Consider the following 20663-nt stretch of genomic DNA (forward strand, 5'->3'; position numbering starts at 1 on the left):
ATACACTGTGAAGGCGAATAATCTCGCAGATAGGGCCTGCTGCGGCGTGCAGCCCGATCCATAATAATAATAATATATATAAAGCCAAGAATGCATGTTGTGGAGTACAGCCCAATCCACAAATCTCACTCACAACACGGCTCTCAGGCCCCAACTCAGTCATCAAACTATCCAATCTCTCGGGCTCACAAATCTCATGCCAATAAGCCCAAATAATGATATATGATACAAAAATAAATAGTAACAGAGAATGAGATGTGATACGCATATGATGGAAGTGACTAAGTACAAAATTGTCATTGAAGGAAATAATTCAACAGTAGAAATGACCCCAGTGGGTCTCAACGGATAAGCATATAGCCTAAAAATGATTTCTAACATGGATTGAGCTCAATTTCTCTAACACATATGGATCACATGAATAGCAATAAAGTTTGATGACTACACAATACCACGGAATCGACTGGGTCACAGTTACCACGGTGCAGGCCCACACGCCCGTCACCTAGCATGTGCGTCACCTCAACACCAACCACATAACATGTATTTCAGGGATTCATACCCTCATAACCAAGTTTAGAAGTGTAGCTTACCTCAAATCGTGCGAATCTCTTCTCTAGCAAGCCCTTGCCTCGCAAATCGGCCTCCAAACGACTCGAATCTAGCCACAAACAGCTCAATACAATCAACACGAGCTATAGGAATCAATTCCATATGAATAAGCTAAGTTCTTTAACAAAGTTCAAAAAGACAACACAAAAAGTCAACCACGGGTCACACGTCTCGGAATCTGACAAAATTAACAAAATTTGAACACCCAATCAATTTCGATCACAACTCGACCTTCAAATCCTCAAATTAAAGCCTATGAAGTTTCTAAACTTCTCCCCAATTATTCCAACCCAAAACACTAATTAATTGACAAAAATAATGATAGATTCATGTATATCAACCAAATCTGAGTTAGAATCATTTACCCTAATCAACTTCTTGAAAATCCCTTCAAGAATCACCCAAATTCGAGGTCTCTAGCTCAAAATATGAAAAATGGGTTCAAATCCTCGATTTTGAAATTAAATTATTGTTGTCCTTCTTCGCGAAGCACAAAATACTCAGCTGCCAAAATTCCTCTTACGTGAATGCAAGAGCCCCCACGCGAACGCGATGAACACTGAACCAAGGCCTACGCGAACGTGACCCCTTATACGTGAACGCAAAGGCTTACAAGCCTGGTGCCCCACCTGCCTCATCCTTCTACACGAATGCGATCACCCACTCACGATCGCGATGAACAAACTCCCTATACCTTTGCGAACGCGTGGCCATCTTCGCGATCGCGAAGAACAAACTTCACCTGCCTCCCAGATACCCTTTGCGAATGCGAGACCTCTCTCGTGAGCGCGAACAAGGATACTAGACATCGGAATTTCTACAGTTCAAGAAGGCCAAATTCAATCCGTAATCAATCTGAATCTCACCTGAGGCCCCCGGGACCCCATCCAAACATACCAACACATACTAAAACATCATATGAACTTAGTTGAGGCCTCAAATCACATCATACAACATCAAAACATGAATCGCAACCCAATTCAAGCGTAATGAAACTAATGGATTTCCAACTTCTACAATCGATACCGAATTCTAACAAACCAACTCCGATTGACCTCAAATTTTGCACACAAGTTATAAATTACACAATGTGCCTATTCCAACTTTCAGAAACCAAAATTCGAGCCCGCTATCCATAAAGTCAACACTCTAAACTTCAAGTTTTCCAACTTTTACCAATTCAAGCCACAATCATCTACGGACCTCCAAATCAATATCTGGACACACTCCTAAGTCCAAAATCACCATTCGGAGCTGTCGGAACCGTCAAAACTCCATTCCGGAGCTAGTTCTACATAAGTCAACATTCGGTCAACTCCTTCAACTTAGGCTTCCATCCTTGGGACTAAGTGTTCGAACTCATTTCGAAATATTCCCGGAACCAAACCAACCACCCCGACAAGTTACATAACATCTAACAAACACAGAATAGGTAATAAAAGGGGGAATGAAGCTACAACACTCAAAACGACCGACCAGGTCAGTATATCTTCCCCTTCTTAAGCAAACGTTCGTCCTCGAACCGGTCTAGAATCATACCTGGAGTCTCAAATAGGCGTGGGTATCTGCTTAACATCTCCCGCTTGGTCTCCCAAGTAGTTTCCTCAACTGGATGACTTCTCCACTACAATTTCACTGAAGCAATGTTCTTTGAGATCAACTTTCGAACCTGCCGATCTAAAATGGCCACCAGCTCCACATCATAAGTCAAATCACCATCCAACTGATTCGTGCTGAAGTCCAAAACATGAGACGAATCACCGAAATACTTCCAGACCATGGAACCACGAAACACTGATGAACACTCGATAGACTAGATGGCAGTGCAAGCTTGTAAGCCACCTCTCCAATCATATCAAGCACCTCAAAAGGCCCAATATATTGAGGGATCAACTTGCCCTTCTTCCCGAACCTCATAACACCCTTCATGGGTGAAACTCTGAGCAATATCTTCTCCCTCACAATGTATGCAACATTACAAACCTTGAAATTGACGTAGCTCTTCTATCTAGACCACGCTGTGCGAATCTGATCCTGAATCAACTTAACCTTGTCCAAAGCATCTTGAACCATGTTAGTACCCAATAGCCTAGCCTCACCCGGCTCAAACCAACCAACTGTAGACCGACATCGTCTCCCATACAAAGCCTCATACGGAGCCATCTGAATACTCGATTGTTAGTTGTTGTTGTAGGAAAACTCTGCAAGAGGCAAAAAATGATCCCAAGAACCCCAAAAATACATGACATAAGCCCATACCATATCCTCCAATATATAAATAGTGTGCTTGGACTGCTCGTCCATCTAAGGGTGGAATGTCGCACTCATATTAACATGTGTGCTTAACTCTCGTTGCACTGCTCTCCAAAATTGCGATGTGAACTGCGTTCCCCGATTTGAAATGATGGACACTGATACACCGTGAAGGCGAACAATCACGCAGATGTAGATCTCGACCAATCGCTCGGAAGAATAAGTAGTCCCAACTGGAATGAAATGCGCGGACTTAGTAAACCGGTCCATAATCACCCAAATAGCATCAAAACTTCCTCGAATTTCGTGGAAGCCCAACTACAAAGTCCATGGTGATACGCTCCCATTTCCACTCCGAAATCTCAATCCTTTGAAGCAATCTGCCCGACCTTTGATGCTCGTACTTCACCTGCTGACAATTTATGCACCGAGCTAAAAACCCCACTATATCTTTCTTCGTCATCCTCCATGAATAATGTTGCCTCAAGTCCTGATACATCTTTGTGGCATACGGACGAATGGAATACATCGAACTGTGGGCCTTCTCATGAATCAACTCACGCAGCTCATCCACATTGGGGGCACAAACCTGACCCTACATCTGTAACACCCCATCACCCCCGACAGAAACCTCCTTGGTATCATCGTGCTAAGCCATGTCCTCGAGGACAAGCAAATAGGGGTCATCATATTGATTCTCTCTGATGCGATAATATAAGGAAGACCGAGAAACCACACAAGCTAGAACCCGATTAGGCTCCGAAACATCTAACCTCATGAACTAATTGGCCAAGGCTTGAACATATGATGCAAGCGGTCTCTCACCAACAGGAATAAATGCAAGGCTACCCATACTCATCACCTTTTTACTCAAGGCATCGGCCATCACATTGGCCTTACTATGATGATACAAAATGGTGATATCATAGCCTTTTATCAGCTCCAACCATCTTTGTTGCCTCAAATTTAGATCCTTTTTTCTTGAACAAGTGGTGGAGACTCCAATGATCCGTAAATACCTCACAAGACACACCGTAGAGATAATGCCTCCAAATCTCCAATGAATGAACGATGGCAGCTAACTCTAAATCATGAACAGGGTAGTTCCTCTCATGAGGCTTCAACTGGCGTGAAGCATAAGCAACCACTCTACCCTCCTACATCGAGACAAACACAAAACCAATCTAAGAAGCATCATAATACATTGTATAAGAACACGATGCCGAAGGCAAAATTAGAATTGGAGATGTGGTCAGGGATGTATTTAGCTTTTGAAATCTCTCATCACACTCATCCGACCACTTGAATGGCACAACCTTCTAGGTCAACCAAGTCAAAGGCACTGCAATGGACGAGAAACCTTCCACGAAGCAATGATAATATCCGGCCAAGCCGAGAAAACTCTGAATATCAATAGCTGAAGACGGTCTGGGCCAACTCTGAACCACCTCTATCTTCTTTGGATCCATCTTAATCCCCTCAATGGATACCACATGCCCCAAGAACGCCACCGAAGTAAGCCAAAACTCACACTTTGAGAACATGGCATAAAGCTTCTCATCTCTCAACCTCTGTAGTACAATCTTCAAATATTGTGCATGATCCTCCTGGCTACGTGAGTACACTAGGATATCATCAATAAATACTATGACAAATAAATCAAGATATGGTTGGAATACACTGTTCATCATATGCATGTTGGGGCGTTGGTCAGCCCAAAAGACATCACAAAGAACTCATCGTGACCATAGCGGGTCCTGAATGCCATCTTCAAAATATCTGAGTCCTAAATCTTCAACTGGTGATTCCCAGGCCTCAAATCAAACTTGGAGAACATCTTAGCTCCCTGAAGCTGGTCAAATAAATCATCAATGTGTGGTAAAGGATACTTGTTCTTAATTGTAACTTTGTTCAACTGCCTATTGTCGATGCACATCCGCATAGTACCATCCTTCTTATTCACAAATAGAATAGGTTCACCCCAAGGCGATACACTAGGCCTAATGAACCCCTTATTAAGAAGCTCCTGAAGCTGCTCTTTCAATTCCTTCAACTCTACTAGTGTCATGCGGTACGAAGGAATAGAAATAGGTTGAGTGCTCGGCACAAAGTCAATACAAAAATCAATATTCCTATCAGGTGGCAAGCACGGCAGGTCTGTAGTAAACCCATCCGGAAAGTCTCGCACTACCCGAACAGAATCAATAGTAAGAGTATCAGCACCAAAATCTCTCACAAAAGCCAAATACAACAAAAGACCCTTCCCAACCATCTGTTGGGCCTTCAAATATGAAATCACCCTACTGGGAACATAGTCCAGAGGATGTCTCCACTCGATCCTAGGTAACCTCAATATCACCAACGTCACGGTCATAACGTGACAATTCAGAATAGCATGGCATGGGGATAGTCAATCCATACCCAGAATCACGTCAAAATCAACCATACTAAGCAATAAGAAATCAACATTAGTCTCAAACCCTCCAATGATCACCACACACGACCGATACACACGGTCCACAACAATAGTATCGCCCACCGACATAGATACATGAACAGGCGAAACTAAGGACTCACAGGACATATTCAAATAACGAGAAAAATAGGATGATACATATGAATAAGTGGAACCGGGGTCAAATAATGTGGAAGCATTCCTGTGGCATACTGAAATAATACATGTGATCACTGTGTCTGAAGCAACAGCCTCTGGCCAAGCAGGTATAGCATAGAATCGAGCATGACTGCCACCTAATCGGCCTCCCCTTCTAGGGAGACCTCTAGCTACCTAAGCCCTACCCCAAGTTGGCTGAGCGGGTGGTGAAGTAACTGGTGCGGAAGCCGTAACCTGACCCCTTTGTTGAACTAGACCTCACAAGAGACAGGGACAATACCTCCTCACATGCCCAAACTCCCCACACAAAAACTCCAATTCGTCAATTGTGATGGAGATTGAATCGGACCCCAAGAACCAGAATAGCCACTGGAAGAACTTGGTGCAGATGAACCCTAAACTAATGGTGTATGAGATGAACTCTGAGCTGGGAGGGCACTGAGTGATGACTGACCCGGGCGGGCGTTATATGAACCATGGCTAGCTAATGCACCACGATTAACCAGACGAGCCATCTAAGCCATCTGAGCGGGCCTATAAAGACAACCACTGCTGTGGTGGGACTAACACCCAAAAGAAACACCACTGAAACCAACCGAAGCACGATGAATCTTGGCCCCCCTCTCCTTACGCTCCGGACTAAGGACCTGCTCTAGCCGCCGAGCAATATCAACCACCTCATCGAACATAGCACCTGATACAATCTCTCGAATCATAACAAAGCACAGCCAATAGTTGAGTCCATCAATGAACCTTTTAATCCTCTCCCTCTCTTAGGGAACCAACCAGATCGCACGATGAGCCAACTCTGAAAATCTCATCTCGTACTGGGTCACGAACATACCCTCCTAGCATAGCTACTCGAACTGCCTACACAACTCCGCCCTACGGGTCGGTGGTACGAACTTCTCCAAGAAGAGAACGGAGAACTCGTGCCATGTAAATGGTGCAGCACCGGCTGGCCTGCTCCGCTCGTAGGACTCCCACCATCTGAATGTTGTTTTCAATAGATAAAAGTAATAAATAAGACCCCACTAGTCTCCATAATACCCGCCATGCGAAGAATTTGCTAGCACTTATCCAAGAAGTCCTGATCATCCTCTTAATCGGCCCTACTAAATGATGGAGGCTTGAGCCTCCCAAACCTCTCTAGTCTCTTATGCTCCTCGTCACTTATAGTGAGACCCACCTGGGCCTGAGCAGCTATAACCGGTTGGGCCGGTAGTAACCCCGGTGTTTGAAGTCCCTGCACCCCATGCTCTGGAGTATGGGTGTTAGGAGTCTAAGCACCTCTCCCGGCCTGAGAAGTGGCTGGTGCGGTCGGAACTAAAACGGCCTGAGCCATGCTAGTGCAAACAGTCAATATCTGGGTCAGAGCCTCCTGAAGGCTTGGAATCATAATGGGCACAGCTGGTGCCTGAGCTGGTCCCACCGGTTCAACTACATCTGGAATCTGCTCCTGAGCTAGAGAAACTGGTGGATCTACGGTGCTGAACTAGCTGCGGTACGAGCTGCACCTCATCCTCTATCATGACTTCGGCCTCTCGTGACCCTAGCTAGTGGTTCTTGTGGCCGTTTGCCCGATCCGGTAGCACGTGTCCTCACCATCTATGAAAGAATAGAATAACAAAAGTTTAGTTTATGGAATCAACAAATTCTTAAGATAAGAACGCAAGAAAGTGAAGTTTTCCAAATGGTTCGGCAACCTCTCGAAGATAAGTACAAACTTCTCTGTACTAATCCGCAAAACTCTACTAAACCTGCTCATGACTCGTGAGACCTATATAACCTAGGCTCTAATACAAACTTGCCACGGCCCAAAACCCAACCTGTCATGATGGCGCCTATCATAGAACTAGGCAAGCCGACATCTACAAATAACCACGAATCTTTAAATTTATAACACATTGAAAGAAGCTTAATTGTGAAAACTCTCATAATATCTAATTAGAAAATACCGCAACTCAATACAAAATCCCCCAAAATTTGGAAATCACTGAGTACATGAGCATATAAATGACAACATAGTCTGACCGCTAAAACATTGTTTAGAAAGACAGAACATTACTAATAAATGAAAAATAAGGAGAGCCAAGGTTTGTGGACGCACAGGCAGCTACGTCAATAGTATCCAATAGATAAAGCTGCAAAACTAGCAACCGCCGTACCCAAAAGTACCTGGATCTGCACGCGAAGTGCAGAGTGTAGTATGAGTACAACCAACCCAATGTACTCAATAAGTAGTAAGACTAACCTTGAGCTTAAAGGAGTGACGAGCTCAGCCGCCATAGTGCAAATATAGATTTTTAAACAATATAGATATGTAAATAAATATGACAATAATATCTCAGAGAAACTCATAAATTGTTGGTACACAGTACAGGAATGTAGACCTGCTTTCAGGTTCAACAGTTAAGCTCAATACAGAAAAAATATGCCAAGTATGGCTGATATGAAGAATGTTACATCTCTATGTCTACATGTCAATGTGCATGTCACATGTGATGCAACATAATAAAAACCTCACGTACTCACACTCTCAGAGTACTCAATCTGACTGTCTCAATTCTCGCTTACCACACTCAGTCACTCAACATTGTACGATACATGCACTCACTGTTGGTATGTCAGACTCCGGAGGGGCGGATCCTGCCCAAGCACTAATCTAAAGCCAATACGACTAACAGCAGCGTGCATCCTGATCCTATAACAATATATAAAGCCCATAGGGCCTGCTGTGGTATGTATCATGATCCATAATAATAATATATATAAAGCCAAGAAGGCATGTTGTAGCATACAGCCCAATCCATAAACCTCACTCACAACACGGCTCTCATGTCCCAACTCAATTATCAATCTTTCCAGTCTCTCGGGCTCACAAATCTCATGCAATCAGCGCAAACAATAATGTATGATATAACAATAAATAGTAAAAGAGAATGAGATATGATAAGCATATGATGGATGTGACTGAGTGCAAAATTTCCATTTAAGCAGATAATTCAATAGCAAAAATGACCCCAGTGGGTCTCAACGGATAAGCATATAGCAATAAGGTTTGATGACTACACAGTATCACAGAATCGACCAGGTCACAGTTACCATAGTGTATGCCCACACGCTCATCACCTATCATATGCGTCACCTCAACATCGACCACATAACACGTATTTCAGGGATTCATACCCTCATAACCAAGTTTAGAAGTGTTACTTACCTTAAACTGTGAAAATCTCTATTCCAATAAGCCCTTGCCTCACGAATAAGACTCTGAACGACTCGAATCTAGCCACAAACAACTCAATACAATCAACACGAGATATGGGAATCAATTCCATATGAATAATCTATGTTCTTTAACAAAAGTTAAAAAGTCAACTCAAAAGGTCAACCTCTGGCTCGCGTCTCGAAATTTGACAAAATTAATAGAATCCTAACACCCATTCAACCACGAGTCCAACCATACCAAATTACTCAATTCCAATCATAACTCGACCTTCAAATCCTCAAATTAAAGCCTATGAAGTTTCTATAATTTTTCCCATTTTTTCAACCCAAAACACTATTTAAATAATACAAACAATGATAGATTAATGTATATCAACCAAATCCGAGTTAGAATCATTTACCCCAATCAACTCCTTGAAAATCCCTTCAAGAATCGTCCAAATCTGAGGTCTCTAGCTCAAAATATGAAAAATAGGTTCAAACCCTCGATTTTGAAATTTAATGACTGCTGCCAAGATGTCCTTCTTCGCGAATGCGGAAAGTGCCTCTTATGCGAATGTGAGAGCCCCCACGCGAATGCGATGATCATTGAACCAAGGCTTATGCAAACGCAAATGCGAAGGCTAGCTTACAAGCCTGGTGCCCCACCTGCCCCATCCTTCTACGTGAACGCGATCACCCCCTCGCGATTGCGATGAACAACTCCTTGTACCTTCGTGAACACGTGGCCATATTCGCTAACGCGAAGAAAAAACTTCACCTACCTCTCAGATACCCTTCGTGAATGCGAGACCTCTCTCGTGAACGCGAACAAGGAAATAAGACATCGAAATTTCTACAATTCAACAAGGCCAAATGTAATTTGTAATCCATCTGAATCTCACCCGAGGTTACCAGGACCTCATACAAACATACCAACACATCCTAAAACATCATATGAACTTAGTCGAGGCCTCAAATCACATTAAACAACATCAAAACATGAATCGCACCCCAATCAAGACTAATAAAACAAATGGATTTTCAAATTCTACAATCGATGTCGAAACCTATCAAACCAACTCCAATTGAGCTCAAATTTTGCACACGAGTCATAAATGACACAATGGACATATTCCAATTTTTAGAACCAAAATCCAAGCCCGGTAACCACAAAGGCAATTCTCGTTCAACATCAACTTTTCCAACTTTGGCCAATTCAAGCCAAAATCATTTACGGACCTCCAAATCAATATAAGGAAACACTACTAAGTCCAAAATCACCATATGGAGATATTGAAATCATCAAAACTCCATTACGAAGCCATTTAAATATAAATCAACATTCGATCAACTCCTTCAACTTAGGCTTCCATCCTTGGGACTAAGTGTCCAACTCATTCCGAAACATTCACGGAACCAAACCAACCACCCCGGCAAGTTACATAACAACAAACAAATACATAATAGTCAATAAATGGGGGAACTAGGATACAACACTCAAAATGACTGGTCGGGTCATTATAGAACTTGTATATGATCAAATCCCGTAGAACAATATCACTTGTTGTTGTAGCTCTAAATTATGTGCTTTAGCTGTCTGTGAGTTATATGACTCCAGTTGTTTGGTTCTTTAGCAACAATATTATAAGTATTCATGTCCCCATAAGTGCTTAGAAACTTGACTTTTAAACCTGTTCAATATGTGTTTCACTTAATACTAGAAGTATAGTCATGAAGAACAAACTGTTTCAATGTGTTTCCTATGTTATTCTGTTTAGAAAAAGTATGCTTCTGTGGTAGGGAATGTTATAGTAGTTGGTTTGTATTGAAAAAGCCTCATTGTCATTCAAACATATAGGGAAGAATGAGTTGATAGTGGTTAGGGGTATTTGGGAGTAGAGTTTAACTCTAGGTTGGGCTGCTCTCCCCAGCACAAGTATTGCCCAAGGCCTTGAGACCTGTGGGAACGTTGAAATGTCGGGGGATTCAAAGGGGGAATCGACCTTTAGTAGAATTCTCTCATTAACCCTTGGTTCATTGACACTTGTTATTCTCTTTGGGTTTGGTGTTTAATGACAATGAAAGGTGTTCAATATGGATTATTTACTATACACAACCTCCACATTAGTTTGATTTTCTTAGTATTTAAATGTTTTTAGTGATCTTATCCTTTATTCGTTGTTTGCAAATTTCATATATGGGCATTTATATAGTACTATTTTTCTAATGACCTTCTCTCTTCTTTTTTGAACATGTACAATGACTTGGGTCTGCTGAGTTCTTGAAGAACCAAGGACCAAGTCCAACTCTGCTATGTCTTAGAAGGTAGAGTCAGCTGTCGCTTGTCCCTATTATTGTTGAGCCTGCCTCTTTGAGGCCTAAACACCAGAGTCATTTCTTTCCCTTCGCTCCTTTATTTAATGCTTTTGGTATTTTACAATTGAACTATGTCGTTATTCTTCATTGTGTTTTTTTGTTGTTTTTCCTCACATATATATGACAAGCATACATTGGATTGAGTGCTTTAATTTATCTTTTAATTTATATAAAAGTGACTTAGGCAAAACTTAAGAACCTAGGACTAAAAGTGGCATTAGTTAGTAATTAATTCTATATCCGCTAGTCGTGGACTGTTAATAATTCATTATGCTTTGCTAACTCTTTTCTCAAAGGTTTTGAAACCCAAAGGCATAACAAAAACGGCAGTCCCTCTTTCAAAAGGAAAAACCAGAACTGAATTACGAGTTTAACTTTTCTAAAAGGGAATCGACTCCTCTCTCAAATCAAAGTGTTGCTTTCCCAAAAAAGCAAAAACTTTTGAATAGTTTTCTTCAATCCTATTATTTAAAACCAAGGTATATCTTAGGTTTATTTTCATAACATTTTCACCCTATTAGAGTAATATGAACTTTCATGTTTTAGGAAACAAAGTGCTTTAACTTAGCTTCTCTTTTACACATTTTTCATACAAACATCTTATCTTTCAAAGCTCTTTTCAAGCTTATATATACTAGCACCATTTTCCTAAGGCTTTTATTTAAATCCATCCTCTTTAAACTACACTCCTTCTTTATAGGTATTATTCCCTAATAAATGTTAAGCTACACTCTTTCAAACACTAGTTAAGCATAGTACAAATAGATAGTCCTAAATCAAGTAAAAGTCCTATGGAGCTACCTCAGATAGATTTTAAGGGGTGTCTAACACTTTCCCCTTAAAAGAACAAGAACCCTTACCCATAATCTCACCGGTTAGAAGAGTAATAAAGAATATGACCTTTAGTAATTAAATAGGTACCCTAGTATGCCTTTAAATATTAGGTGGCGACTCGCTTTCATCAACAATAGAGAAACCACAAGTTGAATCTTTTTTTTGACTAGTGTAAAATAGGGTGCAACAACATGGAGACTGTGTTGGGGATTCACACTTAGGTTCTGACCTTAACATATTTAGACTGAATTTGGCACTTAGATTTGTTTGTACATTGCTTTAACTGTAGTTAAATTTGCAATTACAGGCTTACCTGCTTTTTTTGCTCTTTATGCTTGTTATCATGGTTATTATTGCTACACCCTTATATTTTACCGTTTTACATATATTATCTTCACACTTCTTCCTATCGAGTCTTGGTCGTACATTATCACACACAATGGCACGTGGGGGTTGTCTTTTACACCCCTCCAAACCTTTATTTCAAAACTCTCTAGTTTCAGAGAATGGCTTTGTCAGATCAACTGAAATAACTTCTCGCCATCTTCAGTCCAACTTAAAAGCACGAAACACTCTACTCTAGAAAATATATGTCATATTTTATAAACCTTAGGTGAGTCGGTCCTTGGCATCGACACACAATTAGGAAAATCACCCTAATGTCAATGGGTCAAGGACCCAACGACATGACTTCTGTGGAAAGACGAACAAGCCTAACGAAACATCTAAAGATCTAAAGCAAACACTTACCAAAACCTTTCTTTACCCACTTCAGAAATAGAAATCAACCAAAACATCCCCGAGATCAACATGGTGATGGGATAGCCACAAAAGTTGAAGCATTGGTGGAAGAACATCCGTTAGGAACATGGAGATGATATTTGGACACACCTGGGGGCACTGACTCCCTTTCTAAACATCCGAGCAGAAAAGGTGCTCACTCACCTACTGATAGAGTTTTGGGATCCGGCTAAGGTCGTGTTCAAGTTTGCCAATTGTGAGTTAGTACCAACATTAAAAGAAGCTGCTAGTTTCATGGAGCTGCCATTCATAGGGAGGAAACCAATACTACCAGTCACTATGCCCGGTTACAGGTTCTTGGATGCTTTGGGTCTGGCTAACCGTCGAGGTCTAAGAAATATCGAGGACGGATGGGTGAGCCTAGATCAGCTGTTCGACAAATTTGGACATCGTGAAAGATATGAGTGGTATTTGGGAGAATTTTAGTGTGATCAAGCAACATGGAGAGTATCAGGCCTATCACTTTCTCATTACCACTGTTGGGATTGTTGGTCTTCCCATAGAGAAGGGGTCGGATCAACATCAACTTATTACCCATGGTTCAGGCGACCTTCCAAGGTAACCATCAAGCTACTCTGGTATTGATGGTGCTAGTTGAGATTCTGTGGGTTTGGTATGCATGTGCACGGGGGTATGATTTCTTTAAAACATTCCTTCCAGCGAGATGCCACAAAACATTTCTTCTAGCAAGAACAACATGATCCACATCCACAACGAGAGGATGAGACATTAGGTCTCCCCATATGGACAAGAAGAGTGGAGGGACATGCTGACAAATATAAGTGGAGAATGGGTCAATTAAAAGCTATCATGGTTAGGTGGGAGGGAAATCTCAAGGACTCCTCAGAAATACTTCATTGAGGTGCACGGACTTGAGGGCATCCAACCATACTCACCTTTGCGGGTTATCAGATAGTTCGAGATGATCTAGGATGTGCCTATATGAGGATGAGTACAATGGACAGATTACAATCTCTAGGATAAGAAGGCTCCAAGAATAATGAAACGATTTGGTCAAAATGTCGAAGGGTCAAAACTCGTGGGGGCACTCCGGAGTATTATGTCTGGATCAACGAGGAAGCTAGCCAGACCAAGTAGAGAAGGTATAGCCTGGCTAGAGGATGGAGTGGCTGCTTTGCAAATCTACCATGAGATCCTGCCACATTATCTCGTGACTACCTCGATGCACCTTCAAGTGGTCCCAGGATCCATCGATCGCATGTTGCCATTTGCTGAAGATGATGTCCTGGTAGTGGAGTGCATCCAGATAGAATCTGAGACAGAGCCAGAGGGAGATCTATGAGAGAAGTCTGAGTTCAACGATGATGAAGAGGAGTTTGAAGAAGATCCGCATATTAGACAGAAGAAGAAGAAGAAGAAGAAGAAGAAGAAGAAGAAGAAGAAGAAGAAGAAGAAGAAGAAGAAGAAGAAGAAGAAGAAGAAGAAGAAGAAGAGATGGGGAATGATTTCGGGGATGGTAACTAGAATTTGGTTGATTTTCCCTTCTTTCCCACTTTGTACCCTTATCCCCGGCTTTCTTATTTTCCTAAAGGACGAGTTGTTTAAGCCCATGTAGTTCTCTGAATATCAGAAACAGTGATGTAACCTTTGTTCCCACTTATCTCAGTCCAAATATTATCATTGAAAACAAAACTTGCTTCGGATCTAAATGTGCCAAGTCTAATTGTTTGTCAAACATTCGCGATTTAGGCCTACCTCCAATAATGAGAGGTCCCACGAATTCTAGGAAAATGCACTTGCCTGAATACGTAAATTGATTACTTTGTGTAATCTTCTGCTTGTATAAATGAAGAAACTGACTTCTGCTCTTTTTCTTTCCTTTTTGTTTCTTACTTTATTATTACTCCCCAAAAGAAAATTTGGTTTGTGTCGACCAGAAACTGGCGGAACTACCGGACAATCTAATCTCAAAGGGAAAGATGTCTGCTATAGAAAACCAAACTAAACATTCTTTGGTCATAGACGATAGCCCAGGGTGATCGGGAGAGAAGGACGATACTAAGAATGATGAACACCTGGCCAGGATGGCCCAGGATATGGAGTCTTTAAGGGAGGAAGTACAACATATCAGGGATCTAGCATATTTATCCGTGATAATGCTCCCTCAACCACCTTGCTTTCCTTCTTTGGATTCAATCCCCGACCATTTTCCTTCCACATCACGCCAAACCAACAACACCCTAACTTTAGTCCCCACCACTCAAGACATACCTCTAGCAACCCCCGCAAACCCACAAAATCCCCTTATCAACACTCCATAGGTACAACAGTACGTTCAAACACCACAAAACCCGTGTATTACCACTAACGTAACTCACACCCTGCTCGTGACGGAATCACTTTTACCACTCACCCAAATCAGCACATACCCATGGCATATACCGCCACCCATGAGCAATATGCTCCTCCTGTATATGTCATTTCTGAACCTACCTTTACAGCACCAGTCACGGCCAGGGTGCCTTATGAGATTGACCAATATGCTGACATAGAGAAGGAATCTAGGCATAAGGAAGAGGAGTCAATGTTTGAGCAGCTACAAATCTCGAGAAAACAAATGAAGAACCTCCAAGTCGCTCAGGGAAGTGAAAGTTTGGACTAAGAGGATCTGTGTATCCATCCGAATGTGAATATGCCAGTAGGGTATAAGCCTCCAAAGTTTGATATCTTCGACGGGACGGGTGATCCCTACATATATTTGAGGGCATATTGTGACAAGTTAGTTAGAGTGGGAAGGAACGAGAAGCTAAGAATGAAGTTTTTCATAAGTAGCCTGACGGGAGAAGCACTTACCTGGTATACTCGACAAGATCTGTGAAACTGGAGAACCTGGCAAGAAATGGTGGAAAATTTTATGAATCGCTTTCTATTCAACACAGATATCACTCCTGATATGTTTGCACTGGTAAACCTGTAGAAAAAGCCATCTGAGTTATTCCAAGAATACACACATCGGTGGAGGTCAGAAGTCGCCAGGGCACCACCTCCATTGGAGGAAAGTGAATTAACCAAGTATTTCATCAGGGCCAGGAAGGGAAATACTTTGAAAAAATGATGGGAAAGATGCAACAGAAATTCCCCGAACTGGTCGAGATGGGAGATTTCTTAGAAGAAGGAATAAAATATGGCAAAGTACAATCCATGGCTACACTGCAAGCGGCCAGCAAGGCCATCCTATCGGTTCAATCAGTAGCAGAAAGAAGAAAAAAGAAGAAGTCTCAGTAGTCGTCCCTTACTATCAACCCAACCTACACCATGGAAACACTTTCTATTCCCTAAACAACCATTCACCACCACCCGCTTACGCACCCGTCTATAACATCCGACCATACTACCACCCCTAACCTTAATACAACCCTTATCGAGCCCACAATAACTCGAATCCACAACGACCATATGCTCATGTCCAAACCACTACCCACCAAAACTGACCCACTTATACACCACGTCCTCTTCCCAATTTTGAGGAGAGTGGTCCTAGAAATTATACCCTGATTGCTGAGCCTCTAGCCTAATTGTTTGAAATATTGAGAAGAGTAGTATTAATACCCAGTGGAATGAAGGGTTCCTAAGTATCCCTCGAAGTATTATTATGTAACTAAAAGGTACGTGTACCATTCACACGTGCATGGGCATGATACTAAAGATTGTTTTAAGATAGAAAATGAGATTGAAATATTGATCAAGAGCGGAGTCATTCAGTGTACTCCGGCTTCGCTCAATGTGAATCGCAATCCGCTGCCGAATCACCAAAACCATGGGGTCAATATGATCACATTGGACGAAGAATGTGATTTGAAAGGAACTATTGTCATCATAGGAAATGTAGAGGCCGCAAGGATTCCACCTCAAAGGACTCCGATGATCACGGTGCAATTGAGACCTACGGTAACGATTCAAACTTATCAGCGGCAACCTACCATTGCTACAGGGGACGAAAAGAGTCGAGAATACAAAATTGTCCCATGGACGTACTAGCAAAAAGGGAAGGCCAAGATGATAGACTTTGCAGCAGCCCACGGTATGACTGGGTCAGGGAGATGCTACGCTCCTGAAGATGCGAATCAAGGGAAGAGAGCAGATTCAAAGGAGGAACATAACTGACCCAAAAGCCGCAAAATTCTGAAAGAGCATGTCGACCAAAGAGTACTCTATGGAGGAGCAGCTGAAGAAAACTCTAGAGAAAATATCAATCATAGACTTGATGATGAGCTCCGACGGTCATAACGATGCCTTGATGAAAGTACTAAGTGGGGTAAGTGTGCCAAGCAACACCACCAGTGAGGCGCTGGGCGCAACAATAGGGAAAATGGTCGAAGCAAATGTGATAACTTTTAGATGAGACGAACTTCCTGTTGAAGGTGTAAGTCACAACAAAGCTCTTCATATCACTGTCAAATGCGGGGACAAGGTGTTGTCTCGGGTGTTGGTTGATGGAGGGTCACGAGTCAACATTTGTCCGCTCTCTACTCTGCGAGAATTGGGAATCCATTTGAGGGAAGTCAAGGAAAGCCATGTGAGGGTAAGGGCTTTTGATGGTTCGCAGAAGGATGTAATAGGAGAAATTTATTTGGCTTTGCAAATCAGGCCGGTTGAATTTTCCATATTGTTTTAAGTAATGGATATTTCTTCTTCATATAACTTGTTGCTAGGAAGGTTCTGGATACACATGGAAGGGGCCATCCCGTCCACCCTACACCAATACATGAAATATGAGTGGGGATGTCAGGAGATCTTGGTCCATGGAAAATGGGGAAAATCAGCTTATTTGGAGCAACTTGTCTTGTTCATTGAAGGGCTAGACTGGGTTATTTTCCATGCAGTGGAAATCATGCCGACTACAGAAATAGAAGAGACTGAACAAAACTTGGGAATGCAATCGCCGTATAGATCCAAGATGGATATGAGGGAGATGATGAAATATGGATACAGACCAGGAACTGGGTTAGGAGCCAGATCAAATGGGATCAAAGAGCCAATTAAACCTAATGGGCAGAAAGGAACGACCGGCATAGGATATCAGCCTCCGGTTGGGAAAGCTCATACTGGTAGCTCCAAAAAAAAGATTTTTGTGCCAGAGCATGTTTCGGGTACGGTTCAGAGTTCAGTACCAGAAGATGATATCATTGATGGAATGGGAAGGTTGTTCGTGAATATGATTGAAGAATGTTGTGAAGGGACTAACATCAGGACACCGACCATCAAGGATGGCGAACTAGGAGAAGAGTTGTGGAATTGTACCGCTAGGCCATCTTTGGTTCGCCGGGAGTGTTTGTAGTATGGAACTGTAAAAGTTTTATTCTAAAAAGCGCACAGTCAATTGATGCATGCACCGTATCTGTACCTTTTTGTCATTTTCCTCTTTTAAACGCTTAGATGTTCCTCTTTTGATGAAATAAAAAGAATAGTTTTCATAAAATATTGCAACTTTATTTACTACTTCATTTATACTTAGTTTTTCCTTTCAGTAATCAAAATGATAAAAAGCCACGTTCCACAATTGTGACATGTAACGAAACCGTTGAGCGGAACGACCCAAATTACGAGGAGTATGATGAGAGTATGATGTCACACAATTTCCATCAAGAGATCGAACAACTGGAGAGTCAGAAAAAGCCCAACCTCGAAGAAATAGAAGTGGTCAATCTCGAAAGTGAAGAAGACGTGAAAGAAACCAGAATCAGCATTCATTTAGAAGCCGAGTAGAAGAAAAAATTGGTTAAGCTCCTCCAATAATACATCGATGTATTCGCATGGTCATATGATGACATGCTGGGATTAAATACTGACATTGTCTAGCCTCGACTGCCTACCGATCCTGCCAGACCGCGGGTGAAGCAAAACCCCAAAAAATGCAAGCCTGATTTGAGTCTGAGGATAAAGGAGGAAGTGACCAAGCAGATAAAGGCGAATGTGGTAAGGGTCACCAATTATCCCAGCTGGTTGGCAAATATCGTCGTAGTACCCAAGAAATACGGGAAGATCATGATTTGCGTGGATTACTGAGATCTCAACAAAGCTAGTCCAAAGGACGACTTCCCTTTACCAAATATCCACATCCTCATCGACAACTGCATGAAGCATGAACTGCAGTCGTTCGTGGATTGTTTCGCTGGGTACCACCATATCGTGATGCACGAGAAGATTCAAAAAAGACAACCTTCACCACACCTTGGGGAGTTTACTGCTATATATTCATGTTGTTCGGTCTCAAGAACATCGGTGCCACCTACATGGGGGCCATGAAGACCATTTTTCACAACATGATTCATAAGGAAATCGAAGTATATATGGATGACGTCATAATCAAGTCTCGAAATAGTTCAGAGAACTTGGACAATATAAGGAAATTTTTCGAGTGCCTGCAGAGGTACAGCTTAAAATTAAACCCGGCAAAATGTGCATTTGGGGTCCCTGCTGGAAAACTGTTGGGCTTCATCGTAAGTAGAAAAGGGATACAAGTGGAACCATCAAAAATCAAGGCCATTCAGGAATTGCCACCACCCAAGAGTAAGAAAGATGTGATGAGTTTCTTGGGTAGACTTAATTATATCAGTCGTTTCATAGCCCAGTCCACGGTAATCTGTGAACTCATTTTCAAGTTTCTGAAAAGGGATGTTGCCATAAAATGGACAGGAGAGTGCCAAAAAGCGTTCGACCGAATTAAGGAGTATTTGTCAAATCCACCTATGTTGGTACCCCCTGAGTCGAGGAAGCCATTGTTACTATATATGTCAGTCTTGGATAACGCCTTCGCTTAAGTGTTGGGACAGAATGGCGAAACTGGGAGAAAGGAGCAGGTCATCTACTACTAAAGTAAGAAGTTCACGCCATGCGAGGCCAAATACACTTTGATAGAATGCATTTGTTGTGCTCTGACTTGGATCGCCCAGAAATTAAGGTATTACATGTAAGCATACACTACGCATCTGATATCTCGGCTCGACCCACTCAACTACATCTTCCAGAAGTCGATGCCTACCGGAAAGCTAGCTAAATGAAAAATTGTCCTCAGCGAATTTGACATTGTGTACATAACTCAGAAGGATATCAAGGGGAAAGCTTTAGTCGATCACCTCGCAAAGAATCCAGTGGACAGGGATAACAAGCCATTCACTACGTATTTTCCCGACGAAGAGGTATTATTTACTGGAGAAGATATTGCAGAGTCATACCCTGGATGGAGAATGTTTTTCGATGGAGCAGCAAACTTTAAAGGAGCCGGGATTGGGGCATTCCTAATTTCTAAATCCAGAAAGCACTATCTAGCATCGACGAAGATAAGATTCCCTTGTACCAATAATATGGCGAAATACGAAGAGTGCATCCTTGGGATCAGAATGGCAGTCGACATAAACGTCAAAGAACTTTTGGTCATAGGAGATTCGGATCTATTGATGCACCAAGTCCAAGGGAAATGGTCCACCAAATATGTCAAGATCCTTCCATACCTGCACTACGTAAAAGAGTTATGCAATAAGTTTACGAAGATTGAGTTCAAGCACGTCCCGAGGATTCAGAACGAATTTGTCGATGCCCTTGCAACTCTATCATCCATGATTTAGCATCCAGACAAGAGCTACATTGACCCTATCGAGGTAGAGATCAGGATCAACATGCACATTGCTTCCATGTAGATGAAGAGCCAGATGGTAAACCATGGTATCACGACATCAGGAAATTCCTTGCAACCAGAGAGTACCCGGAGAATGCTACTAACAGTCAAACGTGAGCCCTCAGGATGTTGGCGAATCATTGTATCCTTAACGGAGAAGTCCTGTACATGAGGACCCCAGACTTGGGCTTGTTAAGATGTGTAGATGCCATCGAGGCAACTAGGTTATTGGAAGAAATACATGCAGGAGCGTGCGAACCCCATATGAATGGGTTCACATTAGCCAAGAAGATCTTGAGAGCTGGATACTTTTGGATGACTATG

General features: G+C 42.1%; 1 protein-coding gene across 1 annotated transcript; it reads left to right on the forward strand.

Annotated features, from left to right (window-relative positions):
• Positions 1–19498: 19498 nt before the first annotated feature.
• On the forward strand, positions 19499–20289 carry LOC142177281 (uncharacterized). Its single transcript, XM_075245753.1, has 2 exons — positions 19499–19540; positions 19768–20289. The coding sequence occupies exons 1-2, from the start codon at positions 19499–19501 to the stop codon at positions 20287–20289; spliced, it is 564 nt and encodes a 187-aa protein (XP_075101854.1).
• The last annotated feature ends 374 nt before the right edge of the window (positions 20290–20663 follow it).

Source organism: Nicotiana tabacum, chromosome 23 (assembly GCF_000715075.1).
Source record: "Nicotiana tabacum cultivar K326 chromosome 23, ASM71507v2, whole genome shotgun sequence".
NCBI lineage: Eukaryota > Viridiplantae > Streptophyta > Magnoliopsida > Solanales > Solanaceae > Nicotiana > Nicotiana tabacum.

Bases quoted from the DNA above. Each gene is read 5' to 3' on its own strand.
- LOC142177281 (XM_075245753.1), top strand. From the start codon at position 19,499: ATGGCGAAACTGGGAGAAAGGAGCAGGTCATCTACTACTAAA. The intron at 19,541-19,767 runs GTAAGAAGTTCA...TACATAACTCAG, and splicing joins GCAGGTCATCTACTACTAAA to AAGGATATCAAGGGGAAAGC.